This window comes from Polistes dominula, unplaced genomic scaffold (genome assembly GCF_049000335.1).
Source record: "Polistes dominula isolate Pdom_NZ unplaced genomic scaffold, Pdom_raw_medaka contig_82, whole genome shotgun sequence".
NCBI lineage: Eukaryota > Metazoa > Arthropoda > Insecta > Hymenoptera > Vespidae > Polistes > Polistes dominula.
Window position 1 is genome coordinate 3,760,445 of NW_028301046.1, and position 17,351 is coordinate 3,777,795.

The 17,351-nt window shown below is 29.3% G+C and overlaps 3 protein-coding genes across 4 annotated transcripts; 2 read left to right on the plus strand and 1 right to left on the minus strand.

Moving 5' to 3' along the window:
• Positions 1 to 57: 57 nt before the first annotated feature.
• On the minus strand, positions 58 to 4,235 carry Hn (phenylalanine hydroxylase). Of its 2 annotated transcripts, none has more exons than XM_015336108.2 (8): positions 4,018 to 4,235; positions 2,575 to 2,703; positions 2,338 to 2,489; positions 2,070 to 2,252; positions 1,680 to 1,876; positions 1,307 to 1,569; positions 925 to 1,154; positions 58 to 823 (listed from the first exon to the last, which is right to left on the minus strand). In XM_015336108.2, exons 1-8 carry the CDS (start codon positions 4,090 to 4,092, stop codon positions 661 to 663), a joined length of 1,392 nt encoding a protein of 463 aa, XP_015191594.1. In that variant the 5' UTR covers positions 4,093 to 4,235; the 3' UTR covers positions 58 to 660. The 2 variants fall into 2 exon arrangements, with proteins under 2 accessions (XP_015191594.1, XP_015191595.1); XM_015336109.2 differs by lacking the exon at positions 4,018 to 4,235 and adding an exon at positions 2,818 to 3,760.
• A 2,061-nt stretch (positions 4,236 to 6,296) lies between these two features.
• Positions 6,297 to 12,418, plus strand: LOC107074573 (mitochondrial basic amino acids transporter). Its single transcript, XM_015336110.2, has 4 exons — positions 6,297 to 6,627; positions 10,127 to 10,369; positions 11,009 to 11,136; positions 11,230 to 12,418. Exons 2-4 carry the CDS (start codon positions 10,336 to 10,338, stop codon positions 12,268 to 12,270), a joined length of 1,203 nt encoding a protein of 400 aa, XP_015191596.1. The 5' UTR covers positions 6,297 to 6,627; positions 10,127 to 10,335; the 3' UTR covers positions 12,271 to 12,418.
• A 135-nt stretch (positions 12,419 to 12,553) lies between these two features.
• On the plus strand, positions 12,554 to 16,728 carry klhl10 (kelch-like protein 10). Its single transcript, XM_015336111.2, has 8 exons — positions 12,554 to 13,468; positions 13,568 to 13,883; positions 13,952 to 14,404; positions 14,539 to 14,708; positions 14,966 to 15,135; positions 15,219 to 15,377; positions 15,460 to 15,664; positions 15,749 to 16,728. The coding sequence occupies exons 1-8, from the start codon at positions 13,239 to 13,241 to the stop codon at positions 16,029 to 16,031; spliced, it is 1,986 nt and encodes a 661-aa protein (XP_015191597.1). The 5' UTR covers positions 12,554 to 13,238; the 3' UTR covers positions 16,032 to 16,728.
• Positions 16,729 to 17,351: the final 623 nt, after the last annotated feature.

Genomic DNA, 17,351 nt, shown 5'->3' on the forward strand with positions numbered 1-17,351 from the left:
CATTACCCATGGTTTGGTTTGATATTACAGTTCAAAGGGAAGTAAGTTCATTAGGGATGTTTTTCAGAGAAATATTTATTTTTTAACTTACATCATATTGATTTCTTTTTAACAGAAACATTAACACATGTTACTTCTTCCACAAACTTCTTGTGTTTCATTGATAATACTTTCAATTTTTCAACTAACTTTACTTAAAAAGTTTTTAAAAAAATCCACTTTTTACTATAAATCCTGATACAACCTTGACGCAGCTTTGATAAGTATTTAATTCTACCTCATTTTATACTTTATTTGATTGATTATAGTTATATATTAGATGTAATAGCTGGTAATTTCATGAATTAAAGGATTGTACAAAATAACGATCAAATATTTACGATCGTTCTTAATGATCTTTACGATCAGGTACGTTATTTATATCTTTGAGTCCTTATCTAATTAAAAAATATGTTAGTACGGTATGACAGGTTATCATTAGAAAATACATAATTCTAATAACATTTCAATTTTTTCTACAAACATAAAATTTCTAATTTTCCCTTTCACTTCCTCTCTCTCTCTCTCTCTCTCTCTCTCTCTCTCTCCTTTCCTTTCTCCTAATTAATAACGTTTATTTTATATTAGCTAGAAAATAGTAAAGAAAAATATTGGTGACGTTTATTCCTTTAATTTGCTCAATGCTTCCATCAAAATTTGAACTTCTTGATTGACGTTATGAATCAAATCTTCTATTTGATGTTTACTGTCGATGATGTTGATTGTTTGCGTGTAAGGATCGTATCTGACTCCAAACTTTCTTGGTATAGTTTGTGCAAATTTACTGAAAGCAAATATTAATATAAATAATAAAGAATAAAATTATTACGATATATTCTTGAATTATTTATTAAATATATATATGTATTATTTATTCCTACTTACATCATCTTTTCTTTGGCATCATCGAAACCATCCGTAACGAAGTAAACTGGTTGATATTCCGTTATCGGATATTTTTGTAATGACGTTTTGGCTGGATCGAAAGGACGTAATTCTGGTTTTCCACTTAAACAATATTCCAGTTCGCCAAATGATGATAACAAACCGGCACCGTAAGCTTTCAATTCGCCATCTTGTCGGCATATACCATATTCTACCGTGAACCAAAAACACTGCAACATTCATCGATGCACACATAATCGACTTATTCGTATGGAAATTTTTTTTATTCCTTTATGTTTCTTTTTCTTCTTAATTCAGGTAGAATAATTTTGAATATAATTCTGTATTTATAAAAAGAAAAAAAGAGATAAGGAAACTTTACCGTAGCAAGTTTCTCGATATATTCGTCAGGTGCACCGAGAGATGCCAAACCAACGACTTGTGAAAATTGTGCGAACGCGGGATCAGCAAAAAGTGGTGCATGACCGAGTACTTCGTGACAAATATCTGGTTCAGGAGTGTACAAGGGTTTACTACTGTGTCTGATATATTGCGTACTATGAAATACTCTGAAGGCCAAGCCTGCTAAAAAATCACGAGAAGAAAGTAGACCTGCTACCGGACGTAAAGTAAAGCCGGTACAATCTATTACAAACAAAAACAAAAAAAAAACAAACAAAAATAATTAATATTTAATAATAAAGAAATAATATGCCAGCATAAATATTTTGCTAAGAAAAACGTTTAAATCGAACCTTTCAAAAAATTAGATATATCTTCAAGTTGAGGAATATTGTCTTCCCTGTATCCACAATTTTCTATGAAAAGTGGAAACACGTGATTGTGTTCTTTGCAAGCATATTTTGGATAAAGTTTGGTCAAATTTCGAAAGACTACCCCCCACGTAGCAGTTTCTTCTGGCGTGTATTCTACCTTTGGTATTGGTTGACCACTAAAAAGAAAAAAAAAACAAAAGGACAATTTCAATAATCGGATCGTAAACAAATATGTTTACATCGTAATAACAATTATTGCGAAATAACTAGTCGTGTTAGATAAACACTATGTCTTGTTTGTTAAGATTTGCCATATAATTATTGTAATCGATGATAAAATATGGATGACTCATTGGTAGATAAACTTACTGTTTGTAATTATATGCCAAGTCAGCAAAATATTTTCTTCTTTGTCGATAAACGGGATCAGTAAATCCAGGATGATCGCTGTCAAGTTCCGATCCATAGGAAAGAATTTGATTGGCAAATTTATCTAGATCTCTGATTCTTCTAGGAAACCATGGTACTGTGTCCATATTGTCCTTGTGATTCCTATAAAAAAAAAAAAATTAATATTTTTCGTTATACATTACTCTTTTTTTTATTTTGTAATATTTATTTTTTAATTTTTTTTTACCTAGAAATAATAGAAAAGTATTTGCATTGTACTCGAAGATCTTCGATGACAGATCCAAGGTTTAAACTGGGTGCACATTCAACCATAAATTCGTAACCATTAACACGACGTGAACTTCTCGATTCAATGTGTAAAAGATTGATCTCATATTTCTATGATTTTAATGCAAAGAAAAAATATATTTTTAATAACGTTATTAATAATAATAATTAATATATTGTTATAATTTGTACTCACGGCAAATAATTCAAGATATTTTCCTAATTCTCCAACTTTATCATCCCCTTTGGGTGAGAATATTATACAAGTACTCTTAGCCGAATCCTTTCCTTCTTTTATATAATTTCCACCGTGCATTAGTTTAGGCTGTTGTAATAAAAAAAAAAATTAAAAAATTATATCAATTATAAAATTCAATATTATTTTGTATTAAATTTGCAAAAATAAAATATAAAATGTATAAATAATTTGTGTTCTCACGTTTAACATCGTTGTAAAATATATTTTAAAGTGCCGTTCTACATTACTAAGAGATATGACTTTAAAAAGTAAAAAAACTTGCAACTCTGTTTTATAAGTACGTTCTACGTTTCCCCCACTTTTAGTTTTATATCGTAGCGAAGGTTTTTTGTTTAAGTTTACGGAAATACTGTCCTTATAATATAACTTTTGGATGTATTATTATCTTATCCAGTAATTAAATTAACATAAAGAGATAAGATTGTGAAATTGTAAGTTCCATTGATTGTGAGTAAAAAAAATGGATAAAAATGTATTATCTTTATTTTTACTAAATCAAAATATGTTTATCGATGAATATGGGATTTTGTAATTTGACTAAATTTTGCATCATGCTTATACGATTATGGGTATTCATTTAACAATGAGAACGAAGGCCGATTTCACTGTCCTCAATAACTTTTTCTGCAATGGAATGTTAACATGAATACAGATCTCAAAGTTTTATTTTGCTCTTTTATCAACTAGTTTCATAAGGAAATAAAAGATTGAAGGTCTCGATTGTATAGCAATTATGGATAAACGTATTATGGAAAACTTAATCGTGATAAACATCATTCTGAATCATTTTACATACAATTAAATGTTTTAAATGCTAATAAGATTATGCAGAAGCAAAATAGAAAACAATCTTTTCAATATAATCAATACGTAATATGTATTTAATATAAATTCTTGATGATTAAATGTTGCAAATCGAATCACGTCACATCCTACTTTTTTTACTTAATCATTCTCAAGGTTTGCAGAAATTGAATTCCTAATAGAATGTATATATCAATTTTAGTTAAATCCTATGTAATTGCATTCAAGCGAAACTTTGTTCCATTCAAAGTGGTGGTAATTATAATTTTTTGTATTGAAGGAAATAACAAGTGGAATCTTTGTAAATATATTAATTTTTAACACATATCTTAATCGTATTTTTTTGTTTAATATTTAAAATTATTAATAATGATAGGTAGATATATATTATTTTATCGAAAAAGAATAACAAATATATTTTGATTTAGTTTTGCGATAAAATTCTTATTATTAATCCTTGAAAAAATGTAATGTAAATTGTAAAAATAAATAATAAAATGTAAAATTTTAATATTTAATATAGATATATAAATTAATAATTTAAATTTTTAAAAAATGTGATTCTTTTTCACGAACCTTGTCGAAAGGTGACGAACTCAAAATTTTATTAATATCATCTTCATTTTTAGCATTCTTCGGTTTAGCATACATTTTGCACTATATTTTTTTTTTAAATAATAAAATAATCACGAGAAGAAGAATCTTTCTTTGACAATATTATTTGATGTTAAAAAAAAATTATTTCAAGAGACAAGTTTAACGATTCGAATCGTACGACTGGTAAAGACTAACTAAAGCAAATATTAATAGTATAGTGGTTTTCATCTCTCTTGCAGCAGGTTAAGTTACAGTAGCTATAAAAATAATATTATTCGATTGGAGAAATTTACATAAAAAAAATTCAATCTTAACGATTGAGAGAAAGTATCTTTTTCTTTGAAACGAGCGTACGAGGGTCATGGTGTTATCTTTTATACTTTCTTATATGGCAAATATAAAAATATTATCTTTTTATTAAAAAAAAAAAAAAAAAAAAATCAAAAAATTATTATTTATTATTACATTCCTTTTTACTTGAAACATTTCAAAGCGTCATTCGTTAAGCTCAAATATTATTTGATAAATATCTTTTTACGTTATTATGATTTTTGTAAATAAATTATAAATTAAAGATAATTAACAACATTGTCGAACAATTGTAAAAACAATGTCAAAGATTACTAATGATTTTGCATTTAATTATAAATGCAGATTAATAATGAAATTGCATTTGCATCATTCGAACGATAAAGACATTTAGATTATGCTTTTAAATTAATACTTAAAATAAAGAATACACAATTACTTATATTATTATTATAATATACAATGTTTCCAACTCTTAGTAATTTTTATAATTTTAATTATTCAAATAAGTATTTTTAAAATAATTATTCGAAGAAGGAATCATACTTATCGATCAAAATCCTTCGATCGATCAAATATATAAAAGTAGTTCCATCTCTTAGGAAGTAACAGAACTATAGAAAGAATAAGACAGACAAATGTACGAGCGTCAGTAAGGCAGTTACCTGCTTATACTACTTAAAAATTTCATACAAAGATAATTTTCTTTTGTACTACTTACAAAATGTCTGACCATGTAAGAATATTTTTTTTATACTACTAAAATGATATCATATTTTGTTAAACATATGTATGTTTGTATTATAAAAAATATATTGTAAAATAAAACATTATTTCAATGATAAAATTTAAATTTAAATAAAAACTAATAAGAGGTACTATGTTGGGTACCGATGCCTTGATCGGTACTATGTTATTTATCTATCGTAAAAAGGTCTTAATGGATTTTAGAGGAATGTGAATCAATGTGAATCGATTGTTGTTGCCTTTATTAATTGTTGTTCCTTTATTGATTGTTGTTCCTTTATTGTTAATTGTATTGATGCATGCTGTTGCGTTGTTACTTGTGGGCCATTGCTCCGATGCTAAGCTACCTGATGATTGCGTTGCTTATAGATTGATGAGATGTGTCTAGGCTGCTTCGTCGGGTGCCGATGAGTTCTTCATGGTTTTGCCGATGCTTGATGCGTTGAATAGATGTGAATCGTGGGTTGTAATGGAATAGAACGATGCTGGTTTTTCGAGGCCCCTTATAGTGAAAAGGTCGGTTGTGTAATCCCTTGGTTGATTGACCAAAGTAGAAGGCCCCCCCTCATGGATCATGAATGGACATAGCTTATGTTTCTAGTAAAAATTGTAGAAGGGACTGAGATGCATAGAGAACTTTGTCCTTACGAAGGAATTTCGCTCCCCCTATTGCATCGCATGTGTTTACATAGAAATCCGAGATCACTCAAAGGGCCCGACGCCAATGTGTCTCGCTGCTCTGTGTTCCGTTTATGAGTTTTGACCGCTCGAGAATGTGCTAGAAAATGTGCTAGAAAATGTGCTATACGATTCATGCCTCAACGTTGCGTATTACGCAACATAGTAATTTAAAAAAAATATATATATATATAAAATATAATTCGCGGATAGTATAGTTGAATTATTTTAGATTCGAACTCTCTTATTATCAGCACTATCGAAGATTTGTTTTTATCAATGTGCAGTTAGAAACATGAAGAATTTACATTAATGGAGAAAATATAAATATTTTCAGTAAATATCGTTCAGATAAATGATAGGTAGCCGAATGATTTCGTTCGTACCAAAGACGACCTCTTTTATCTCAAAATGATTGACCCCTCTTTTGACATCTTCACCTCCTTCAAACCCTTCTTCTTCTTCTTCTTCTTCTTAAGTATAACCAGTGTAAGATCAAGTACAACGTATATGTTATTAAAATTTAGCTGTTGAATAACTATTGGTATTAGTACGCCAATATTTTGTAATGATAACGTGCCGATGACCTTTGCTCCAAGAGTTTGAAGAAGCTTTTAATGAAATCTCAAGAAGCTTTTATTAGTATCACGAATTCATACAGTGAAGACCTATTTATTCCTATAAGAATCATATTCGGAAATTTATTATTTTATTACGGATAAAATAATTCATAATTGTAACGTTCGATGAGATTTATAAATATTTTAGTTTTATTTAAACGTAACAACACTAAAAGTGTATTAAAACGAGTCGTTGCTGTTTCTTGGAAATGTAGCTATGACATACCACCAACCGGTAAGTAAATTTATATTATTATCATTATTACAATATTATAAATAATTATTATGTAATCGATCTAGAAAATAAAATATAAAATTTTATATACACGCATAAGTGCAATCGTGTGTTTCTATTTATTTTCTTATACAAATCAATAATATTGTGAGATTTAAATTGCAACATAGTTTATTTAGTCCAGTCAAATTAGTCAAAATTAGGTAAGAATTTCGGAATTTGAGATACCAAACTATAAACTCGTATAAACTTGTATTTTGGCATTCTAAAAGTTGTCTCAAAACCTACATATGATAGGGTGTACGCGACTATTAAAATCTAAAGTCAAAGGTCACAAAAATCGATTTTTTGCAAATATCTCGTTTCCTATGGGTTTTTCGCTATTAGTATTTTGTATCAATATTTTAGAGGATTAAATTCCCTACAACTTTTGTTTAAAAAATTTTTTTATACATTGAATCGTTATCGAGATAGAGGGCGGAGAGTACGCGGTTAGAGCATCATTTAAGGTCAACCGGTAGTCCCGGTCAAAAACACGCCATATAAAGTTTATTAATTATTGATAAATACATAATTATTAAAAATTTTCATTTCTTATTAACTATTACATTATATTTAATAATTATTTTACTTACGTATCTATTTTTAATTGAGTATCAATTTATTTAATAATACTTACCTGCCCGTGTATTTATAGAATTGTTAAGGAAAATACTTAAATTATATCTCAATTCTAATGTAATTTATATTAATTACTTCTTAAATAAATAAAAAAAAGAAATTCTTAATTAATGTTTTTATTAAAACATATCATTCCACAGATTTATAATTGTGGAAATTAAAAAAATTGAATCAAAATTACAAAGACTACAACTTATAATTTTAATAATCTTCTTCTTCTTCATCGTCGTCTTCTAACCGTTGTAGTATTTCAAAGTCTTCTTCTTTATCGTCTTCAACGACATTTGTCTCTAGGTCTTCCATGATTTCGGGGTCAAAGGTTCTGTCTTTATTGACATCCCTCTTATATGGTAAAGCATTGAGACAAGCTTGCCCATTACACAGCCCACAAGCTAAAGAGCACTGCAACCCTGATTTCCTGCATCCACATCGCGAACCACAACCACTCTTGCAGTTGCAGAATATTGTGTTAAGCAATTCTTCTGGAGCAGGTGCTAAAATTGTCGTGATAGGTTCTAGGAACTCGTTACGCATTGTCCAACCCCATTCTTGGAGTTCCAAATCATGACGTAACCAAGTTTGAACTTGATAATAAACACGATAAAAATATTGGTGAGCAATAACGTAGCTATGAAGCGAAGCTGTGTAACGAAGCTATGTAACGAAGCTGTGTAACGAAGCTATGTAACGAAGCTATGAAACGGCGGCTATACTAAATAATGAGAGAAAAAGAGACAAACATATAGGATTGAGCCTTTGAGAGAATGAGACAGAATATAGCTATATAGTTTTTCCTATTCTCGGTTTCTTCTTTATGCTCTGCTTCGTAGTTATCGCTCCTGGTTGTATATGTGTGTGTTTGTGTACGACTGCATACTACGAAGCGTGAACACATATTATTTCGATACTCAAAATGTTTATAGGTAGGAACGATAGAAGCGTAGAAGAATAAACAAAGATAAGCACCGTCGGTCGAAATAAAGAAAGAAGGTGTGAAGTCTGTCTTTGTAAGTTGCATAAGTGTGTAAGGCTGTGTGAGTCTGGAAGATATATATTATTATATATATATATATATATATATATATATATATATATATATATATATATATATATATATATATATATATAATGTTTCTATTTTATTGAAAAATTTATATTAAATTCTTTATTTCGCAAATATTATCATTAATAATTATGAAATGTATAGAATATAATAATTGTATTGTCTGCAATATTTTACAAAAAAAAAAAAATGATTACAAGATACATCAGAGACAAAGAATTAGACAACACTGTAGAATATTTTTCTTATAAATATTCAAAGACATGTTTTTTAATTATAATGTTTGCGTATTTAGGAAATTTATACTAATGTTTCAATAAAATAAAAACATTTTTAAGATGTTGAACGCCTAGCGTGAATCGGTGGAGCTTACCACGGGGCTGAAATTTGAGACTCGTAGTGTACACAGTTCGATAAGCTGAGAGAGCGATACGATTCAATGCATTTTTTAGATTTTTCGTTGTTTAGATCTTTATTTAGACGAGAGTATTTAGAAAGATAAGTTTGTGGTCCAAAGAATAAAAACGAAATATGTTATAAATAATAAGGGTCTCGAAGTGTGGCAGGCTATAGAGTTGAAAAAACATTTCTAGACAATATCTTTATTAAATTTCTCATTGCATTTTACCAGAACCTTCGTTCAGTCCAGCAGTATTTTCCATATATTTTTCGTAACGTCTTTATTTCGTCTATCCTAAAATGTTTGTTAGCAGCGCAAGAATGTAGATGAAAACGGGTAATTGAAAACCATACTAACAACAACAAATTTTATACCTGAGTTTCAAAAAAAGGATTATTCGTATTTACTTAGTTTCCGACGAATTATATTTCCTTTGATAAACATCCTACCATTTTGGTGTCTATTTATAACTATCGCATTCAGCATTCCATTTTTATTGCTGGAATTTGGAAAAGTGTACTTTTTATCAGCTATTCCACCCAGAGACCATACCGATGACCTTTATTATATATGGTAATAATACTATAATAAATAAATCCTACAATTATCTTACTCTTGAAACTGTGCATTAGTCTCATTCTCTCGAAACTTAGATTTTTGAAGGTTTCACTTCTAACACATGTAATCTGCACACATGTTTTCTTTTTTTATATAATTAAAATATAATTAAAGTTTGTCCCTCAATTATTTTTTAATTTTAGGAATCGGTTATAAGTGTTATTGAATAGATAGATATATAATTAATGAAAAAAATTATTAAATATAATGTAATAGTTAATAAGAAATTAAAATTTTTAATAATTATGTATTTATCAATAATTAATAAATTTTATATGGCGTGTTTTTGACCGGGACTACCGGTTGACCTTAAATGATGCTCTAACCGCGCGCTCTCCGCCCTCTATCTCGATAACGATTCAATGTATAAAAAAATTTTTTAAACAAAAGTTGTAGGGAATTTAATCCTCTAAAATATTGATACAAAATACTAATAGCGAAAAACACATAGGAAACGAGATATTTGCAAAAAATCGATTTTTGTGACCTTTGACCTTAGATTTTAATAGTCGCGTACACCCTATCATATGTAGGTTTTGAGACAACTTGTAGAATGTCAAAATACAAGTTTATACGAGTTTATAGCTTGGTATCTCAAATTCCGAGATTCTTACCTAATTTTGACTAATTTGACTGGACTAATTATAAAATACACAAATTTACATAAAATAAATCACATAATTTTTATACAGACTATTATTATTAATAATATTTTATTTATCAAATTTTCATTTCAGACTCTAGTTCAAATTAACAGTGATCGATCTTTCATGGATTCCGATTTATTGCCTGTGGAAATTAATCGATACTCAAGTAACAAAATCTTCAATGCATCATTGAAAGGAAAACATTTAAAAGCGTTACATTTTAGAGACGGTTTATTTAAAAACGGACATTCATTTTGGAAGTGGAAAAATCGCGGAAGAGATAACAGAGGTCGATTATTATGGCACTCGATTTTGCTGCTGGATGTTTGGGAGGTAATTTTATTTAAAAATAAAATGTTATATATATATATATATACTACAGATAAAAATTAGTTTATCAATTTATAAAATGATCGAAAGATCAAAATTTGTTTAAATGAATGTTTCATCCACAGTTCTTCTTTTTATTTTTTAGTATTTCTAAAAGAAATCAATTGTTTGTTCTAAATATTAATACGTTCAATTTGAATGGTGTCAATCACTCAATATTTATATATCCTTAGTTATTGCATATTTATCATATTCAAGAAAGATGTATAAGAACATAAGGTCAAGATCAAAGAATTTTTCCGACATTTTTTAAAAGACATTTTTCACACTCTGAAATATTACCCTATTTATTTACGACATATCGCATAATTTATCACATGACTTGCTTTATCGTAGGTCAACGCTAAAAAACCGATATAAATAATATATATATATATATATATTATATATAATTGATTATATTTATTTCTTGATCACAAAAGTAACACGCGCCACGTAGTATAAATCAAATGATTAATTCGTGTTTTTAAGATAAAAAAAAAAAAGAAGAAAAGGATTATTTATCTAAAATATTCTCTAATGGATATCAATAATTTGTATTATCACATTTTTATTTATCTATTATTTTGAAATATGTTTTAGGGTGCGCCGGTATTATGGTGGGATATCCTTTGGATACGGTCAAGGTCCACATGCAAACGCAAGATAATAGAAATCCAAAGTACAATGGCACGTTGCATTGCCTTCGGACTTTGATTAAAAAAGAATCGGTAAATTTCAAATTATAAAATTGACTATTAAATTTTATAAAAATATAAATCTAATCTATAATAATTATAATACATATGTATTTGTATTAAAAGGTGTCTGGTCTATATCGAGGTATGACGTCACCAATGGCAGGAGTAGCCGTAGTGAATGCAATAATATTTGGTGTTTATGGACAATCACAGAAGCTCATGTCAGATAAGGATCGTCTTTCTTATCATTTTGTTGCTGGTGCTATGGCCGGTATTGCACAATCACCGATCAGCAGTCTCATCGAATTAGCCAAGACTCGTATGCAATTGCAATCATCGACTAATAAGACATTATCCGGACCAATAAAATGTCTCAAACATATTTACAAAAAGGAAGGATTTCGTGGTGTGTTTAATGGTTTGGGTATTACGTTTCTTCGAGAAGCACCTAGCTTCGGTACTTACTTCTTGACATATGAGTTTCTTACCCAATCGAAGGAACCAATATCAACGGGTAGAATGTTACTAGCTGGAGGATTAGCTGGTACAGCCTCTTGGATTGTTAGTTATCCATTGGACGTCATCAAATCTCGTATACAAGCGGAAAATAATAATCGTTATAACGGTCCGTTAGATTGTTATAGAAAATCTGTACGTTCCGAGGGTTATTCCTGTCTTTACAGGGGTTTAAACTCAACGATAATTCGTGCATTTCCTACAAACGCTATGACTTTTGCAGTTGTCACTTGGACGTTTAGATTTTTTGGTGAACAACGCATCGAAACACCAAATACTGATAAACTTTTATCGACGTACGAATCATTCGTTGGTAGCTGGATTAATTTCTTAGACAATGCTAATTTCTTAGGTCAAACTAATTATCATAATGTTACGATAATGTCTGTTGGTTGGATGCTTCGTGATGTATTCTCAAATAATAATAATAATCACGACGGGTCTAAAAAATTGTGGTCCAAATTCGATATCTTTGATCAAAGGACTCAAGAATGTTACGGAATTCGAAGAATTCAAATGAACGATAGAGAATATTCGGAAATGATTAAAACAGAATTAACAGATAGCAAGGATTTTGTTATCGATAATAATTGCAATATGCAATTTCCTATCAATGCATCTGATATAATCATGATCGAATCTATTTAAAGTACAAAAAGAAGTTCAAGTTGTTATTACGTGAATTTCATTAGTGTTATATCTTTACTGTAATATAATATACTATAATATATATAATTGTTAATTTTGTTTATTTAGTATATATATATAATAATAAATGAGAATTTTATATTATCGATATATGTTAAATCAATTTCAAATGACACTATTAAATATTATCAAACGTCATTTTGTAAACGCGAGGCCTTCTAGGAACCACGTACAACTTTTCAGTAAATATGGTTTCTCATTTGTCAAGTGACAGTCCTTGACTAAGCGGCGGACATGTAAGACCTATGTCATAGCCAGAGCCGACATTTATTCGCTTTTGAAAACACACTAAATAGTTTGTATCCATTTGACAAACCGTACCCATACACCTCCAATACACAACTACACCCCCTCATCAAGTTTCAACCCTTCAAGTTTATCTGTCAACATTGTGACCGGTCTTCTCGTCCGTCCGTCCACGTGTGTCAACAACAAAAATATATATTTTTTAAACATAGAGAAAATTGTCGACCGTATGAATTCGTTTCGTTAAAAACACAAATCTTACCTTAACCCTCCGTAACCAATCATTCAATCAATAGTCATTATTTATAACAATAATCGCATTTATGCAATTACAAAATTGATAAGTTTTAAATATACGAAGCACAAGGAAAATTGAAATTTCAAGTTTCTAACCTCTTACAAGAATAACATTTATCAATATTAATCATATATTCGATGAAGTAAGTTTATATTAAAATTTATTTTAATTTATATATTTCGTACAAATTTGATACGTAATCTCGATTACAATTTTTATAAAGTATTATATATCATACTTCTTTAAAAACTTATAATAGAATCATTAAGATCAAAGTCAACAACAACTAACAGAATAAATCGCCGTTGAATGATCTCATCGAGGACTCTTTCCGATTAATTGATACTAATTAAAAATATTTGATATGGACGTGGAAATGATCGATAGCAATGACACAAACGAAGAATCTAATGCTACTACTACTCAACGATTGATTGCCGAAAGTGGTGGCAGATGTATGAGTACTCAAGCGATGCAATCTCTATACGATTTTCGTCAAAACAATTTATTATGCGATGCGGTATTGAGATTAGAAGATGGCGGAATATTTCCTATACATCGTGCGATTTTATCAGCTTGCAGTACGTACTTCAGGTCAGAACTGGACAATGGTAGTTGTCATTTAAATTCGTACCAACAAAATTCATTTTTAATGATTAAGGATTAGCGAATTTTTAATTAATATTATTGCAGAGCATTGTTCACTACAACATTACATTCACGTGAAAAAACCGATGTCCTGTTGCCAGGAGTTACAAGCGAGATAATGAATTTGTTATTGGAATACGCATATTTGCGTTCGCTCGACGTTAACCGCGATAACGTTTGTCAATTATTGATAACGGCCGATTATCTGAGTATATTAGGTGTATTAGAACTATGTTGCGAATTTTTACGACAAAATTTACAACCGGAAAATTGTATCGGCATCGTAAGATTCGCTAAGGAACATTTTTGCAAAGGATTGGAAAATGATGCTTATCGTTACGTCATGAGACACTTCGTTCAGGTAAAGTTATATATGATAGTTGACGAAAAATAATGAATACCTTTTCTAAACATTTATCTTCGACTTAGGTAGCTCAGAAAAGTAATGAGATTCTTGATTTACCGATAGAAGAATTATCTAAATTGATCGGTGCCGATGAACTCAATGTAAAAAGCGAGGAAACAGTTTGGGAATTAGTTCTTAAATGGATCAATCATGATCCAGATGATAGAAAGGGTCACATAGTCGAATTGATGCAAAACATACGTTTGGGCCTATTAAACACGCAATTCTTTTTAGAAAATGTTAAGGATCATCCTTACGTTGTTGGTAACGAAGCTTGTCGACCAATTATCATAGAGACGTTGAAATTTTTATATGATTTGGAAATGATCACTCAAAAGGACGGTGAAATACCGACACCGGAAATAGCACGTCCGAGAGTACCTCATGAAATTTTATTCGCAATAGGCGGATGGAGTGGGGGTAATGCAACAAATTTTATCGAAACTTATGACACCAGAGCTGATCGTTGGGTCAAGGTATTCGTTTTTATAGTTTTCTTATTGTTCTATTAATATATAATTAAATTAAATAATTTGTTATTATTATTACAATAATTACATATATTTTCTTTTGATTATAATCTAATTATTAAATTATAAAATATTCCAAGGTGGAGGAAGTTGATCCAAGTGGTCCACGAGCTTATCACGGAACTGCAGTAGTCGGTTTCAATATCTACGTGATAGGTGGTTTCAATGGTTTCGATTATTTCAATAGTTGTCGTTGTTTCAATGCAGTGACCAAAGTTTGGCGAGAAGTTGCACCGATGAATGCCAGAAGGTCGACTATATTTCAGGGGGAGCTAGTCACGTTTCATCAATCATCATTTGAATAAATTCGTCTGTTTTTGATCTTTTTCTTTTACTCCCTACTCTCCCCCCCCCTCTCTCTCTCTCTCTCTCTCTTTATCTCTTTCATTATTTTTTTTTCCTTTGGAAGATATGTCATTTGAGTCGAGTGACTAGCCCCCCGCATTTGAATTGAATTCCTCAGCGATAATAGCTCCTATCAAATTCATTTAATTCCTCGATCAGCAGATGTTATGTCAGCGTCGCTGTATTAAATGATTTGGTTTATGCTATGGGCGGATTTGATGGTTACCATAGACAAAATACCGCTGAACGATATAATTATCGTACCAATCAATGGTCCTTAATTGCACCAATGAACGTTCAAAGATCCGACGCCAGTGCAACTACATTGAACGGTATTATTATACGTCTATATATTTATAATACATACATAATTTATAATAATTACTAATGAATGTTTTTTTTGTCCATGATACAGACAAAATTTATATAACCGGTGGTTTCAATGGTACCGATTGCATCAATTCGGCTGAAGTTTATGATCCAGAAACTAATCAATGGACTATGATAGCTTCAATGAGATCCCGTAGAAGTGGAGTATCCTGTATAGCTTATCATGGCTATATTTATGTTATCGGTAAATCTAATTTATAATTAATTGTTAATTAACAGAGATCATTATTAAATAATATATTAATATTTGTCACTGTTATTTTTAGGTGGTTTCAATGGGATATCAAGAATGTTCAGTGGTGAAAAATATAATCCTGTTACCAACGTTTGGAGTCCTATACCAGACATGTACAATCCTCGTAGTAATTTTGCTATAGAAGTTATCGATGACATGATCTTTGCCATTGGTGGATACAATGGTGTAACTACGATTTATCAAGTTGAATGTTATGACGAAAAAACTAACGAATGGTATGACAATCAAAAGTATTAACGTTTATTTTCATAATAACATTTTCGTTCTTTTTATTTATGATGTTATTTTATATATTTTAGGTATGAAGCAACCGATATGAACATTTATCGATCAGCTTTGTCCGTATGCGTTATTATGGGATTACCAAACGTTTACGATTACATTCACAAACATCGTGAAAGATTGATGGAAGAAAAAAGACAAAAATTATTGGCTCTAGAAGTTCATCGTACTCAACATCAACAACAGCAACAACACGAACACATGCATCCGCAGCATCAACAAATGATACCAAATATACCATCACCGCCACCGATGCCACAAAACAACGATGAAAATAATAACAGTCAATCGAACGAATGAGAAAAGCCTCAAATATTTTTTATTAAACAATGATAAATTAATACGATAGTAGAGCAGGGATCTGATTGAATTCGATTGGATAAAACAAACTCGAATTTATTCCTCTTTTTTTTTCGGACGATGGAAAAATTGTTTTGTTATAAACTTTCGCTAATTATCGAGCTTTTAGATAGAACGAAATATTTGATATTAATTTTTTTCGAAATACGTTCTTATATTTTATTACCATTTGATAGATCATCATCAGTTCTTTTAATTACTTTGTTTTTATTTTTATAAAAATTTATATATATATATTTTTCTATTTTAATGGACATTTACATAATTTTTATATGAAACGATTTACAATGGAAATTCACGCGACATATTTCTATTATTTCTTCCTTGGAAGAAGAAAAAAAGTATCCCTTTGAATTTTTATACAGATTTTTTTTTTTTTTCCCCCTAAATAATCAATAATCTTATGCGAGTAGTAAAACACACAATTATGAAAAAAGAGATAAAGAAGTACGAAGGATGAGAGATAAAATCGGGAGGGTCCATTTTCAACGTGCAAGCAAAATTTTTGTGATAACGTTGAAAATATAAAAAATAAATAAGAAAAAAAAAGAAATAAACGAAAAGTTAATGTATGCAGAAAGATGAACATATGTTACTAAATTAAAAAAAAAAAAAATATATATATATATATATATATCTATATATAAAAAAAAGAAAAATGCGAACGATCAACCGTAACGAGAGAAAGCATTTTAAAGCACGTGTATGTATAATATATACATTTATCATAAAAAATAACCCCTTTTATATCAATTATTTATTTTTCCATACAAATTATAAACATGTTTTTCAAATACTGTACATATACTGAGTTCTATTATATTTTTAAACCTCTAATTTAATGATATATCATTTCATTTATTTCCTTTACTCGTTAAACCAACTACTTTGATCCTCATTTCGTTTCATTTATGATAATATAATATACAGGTAGATTTTGTTTTTTTTTTAACCGATATTCTTTATCATTTTTTCATAATCAAGCTCTAATTCTTTGATATGGCAGTTCCAGGATATGAATTACAAATGATGTCTCAATTTATGTGTCATATTACATTTTAAAATTTGAACGTTTTAATTCTCGAATTATAAAAAAAATATCAACAATTTCAGATTGATATTGCAAATTTGTATATTAGAACATAGTCAATATTTTCTTAGAGACGATTATGATAACACGCAAAATGAATATTACTAAGAAAGAAAAATCATATATATATATAAGTTTCGTAATACAATTAGAAATTGATTGATAAACAA

Coding starts and splice junctions, on each gene's coding strand:
- klhl10 (XM_015336111.2), top strand. CDS start 13,239: ATGGACGTGGAAATGATCGATAGCAATGACACAAACGAAGAATCTAAT. Junction 14,709..14,965: donor GCACCGATGAATGCCAGAAG/GTCGACTATATT, acceptor CTCGATCAGCAG/ATGTTATGTCAGCGTCGCTG. Junction 15,136..15,218: donor CAGTGCAACTACATTGAACG/GTATTATTATAC, acceptor TCCATGATACAG/ACAAAATTTATATAACCGGT.
- Hn (XM_015336108.2), bottom strand. CDS start 4,092: ATGTATGCTAAACCGAAGAATGCTAAAAATGAAGATGATATTAATAAA. Junction 2,704..4,017: donor GTTCGTCACCTTTCGACAAG/GTTCGTGAAAAA, acceptor TTATTACAACAG/CCTAAACTAATGCACGGTGG. Junction 1,570..1,679: donor TATATCTAATTTTTTGAAAG/GTTCGATTTAAA, acceptor TGTTTGTAATAG/ATTGTACCGGCTTTACTTTA.
- LOC107074573 (XM_015336110.2), top strand. CDS start 10,336: ATGGCACTCGATTTTGCTGCTGGATGTTTGGGAG. Junction 10,370..11,008: donor TGCTGCTGGATGTTTGGGAG/GTAATTTTATTT, acceptor AATATGTTTTAG/GGTGCGCCGGTATTATGGTG. Junction 11,137..11,229: donor CTTTGATTAAAAAAGAATCG/GTAAATTTCAAA, acceptor TTGTATTAAAAG/GTGTCTGGTCTATATCGAGG.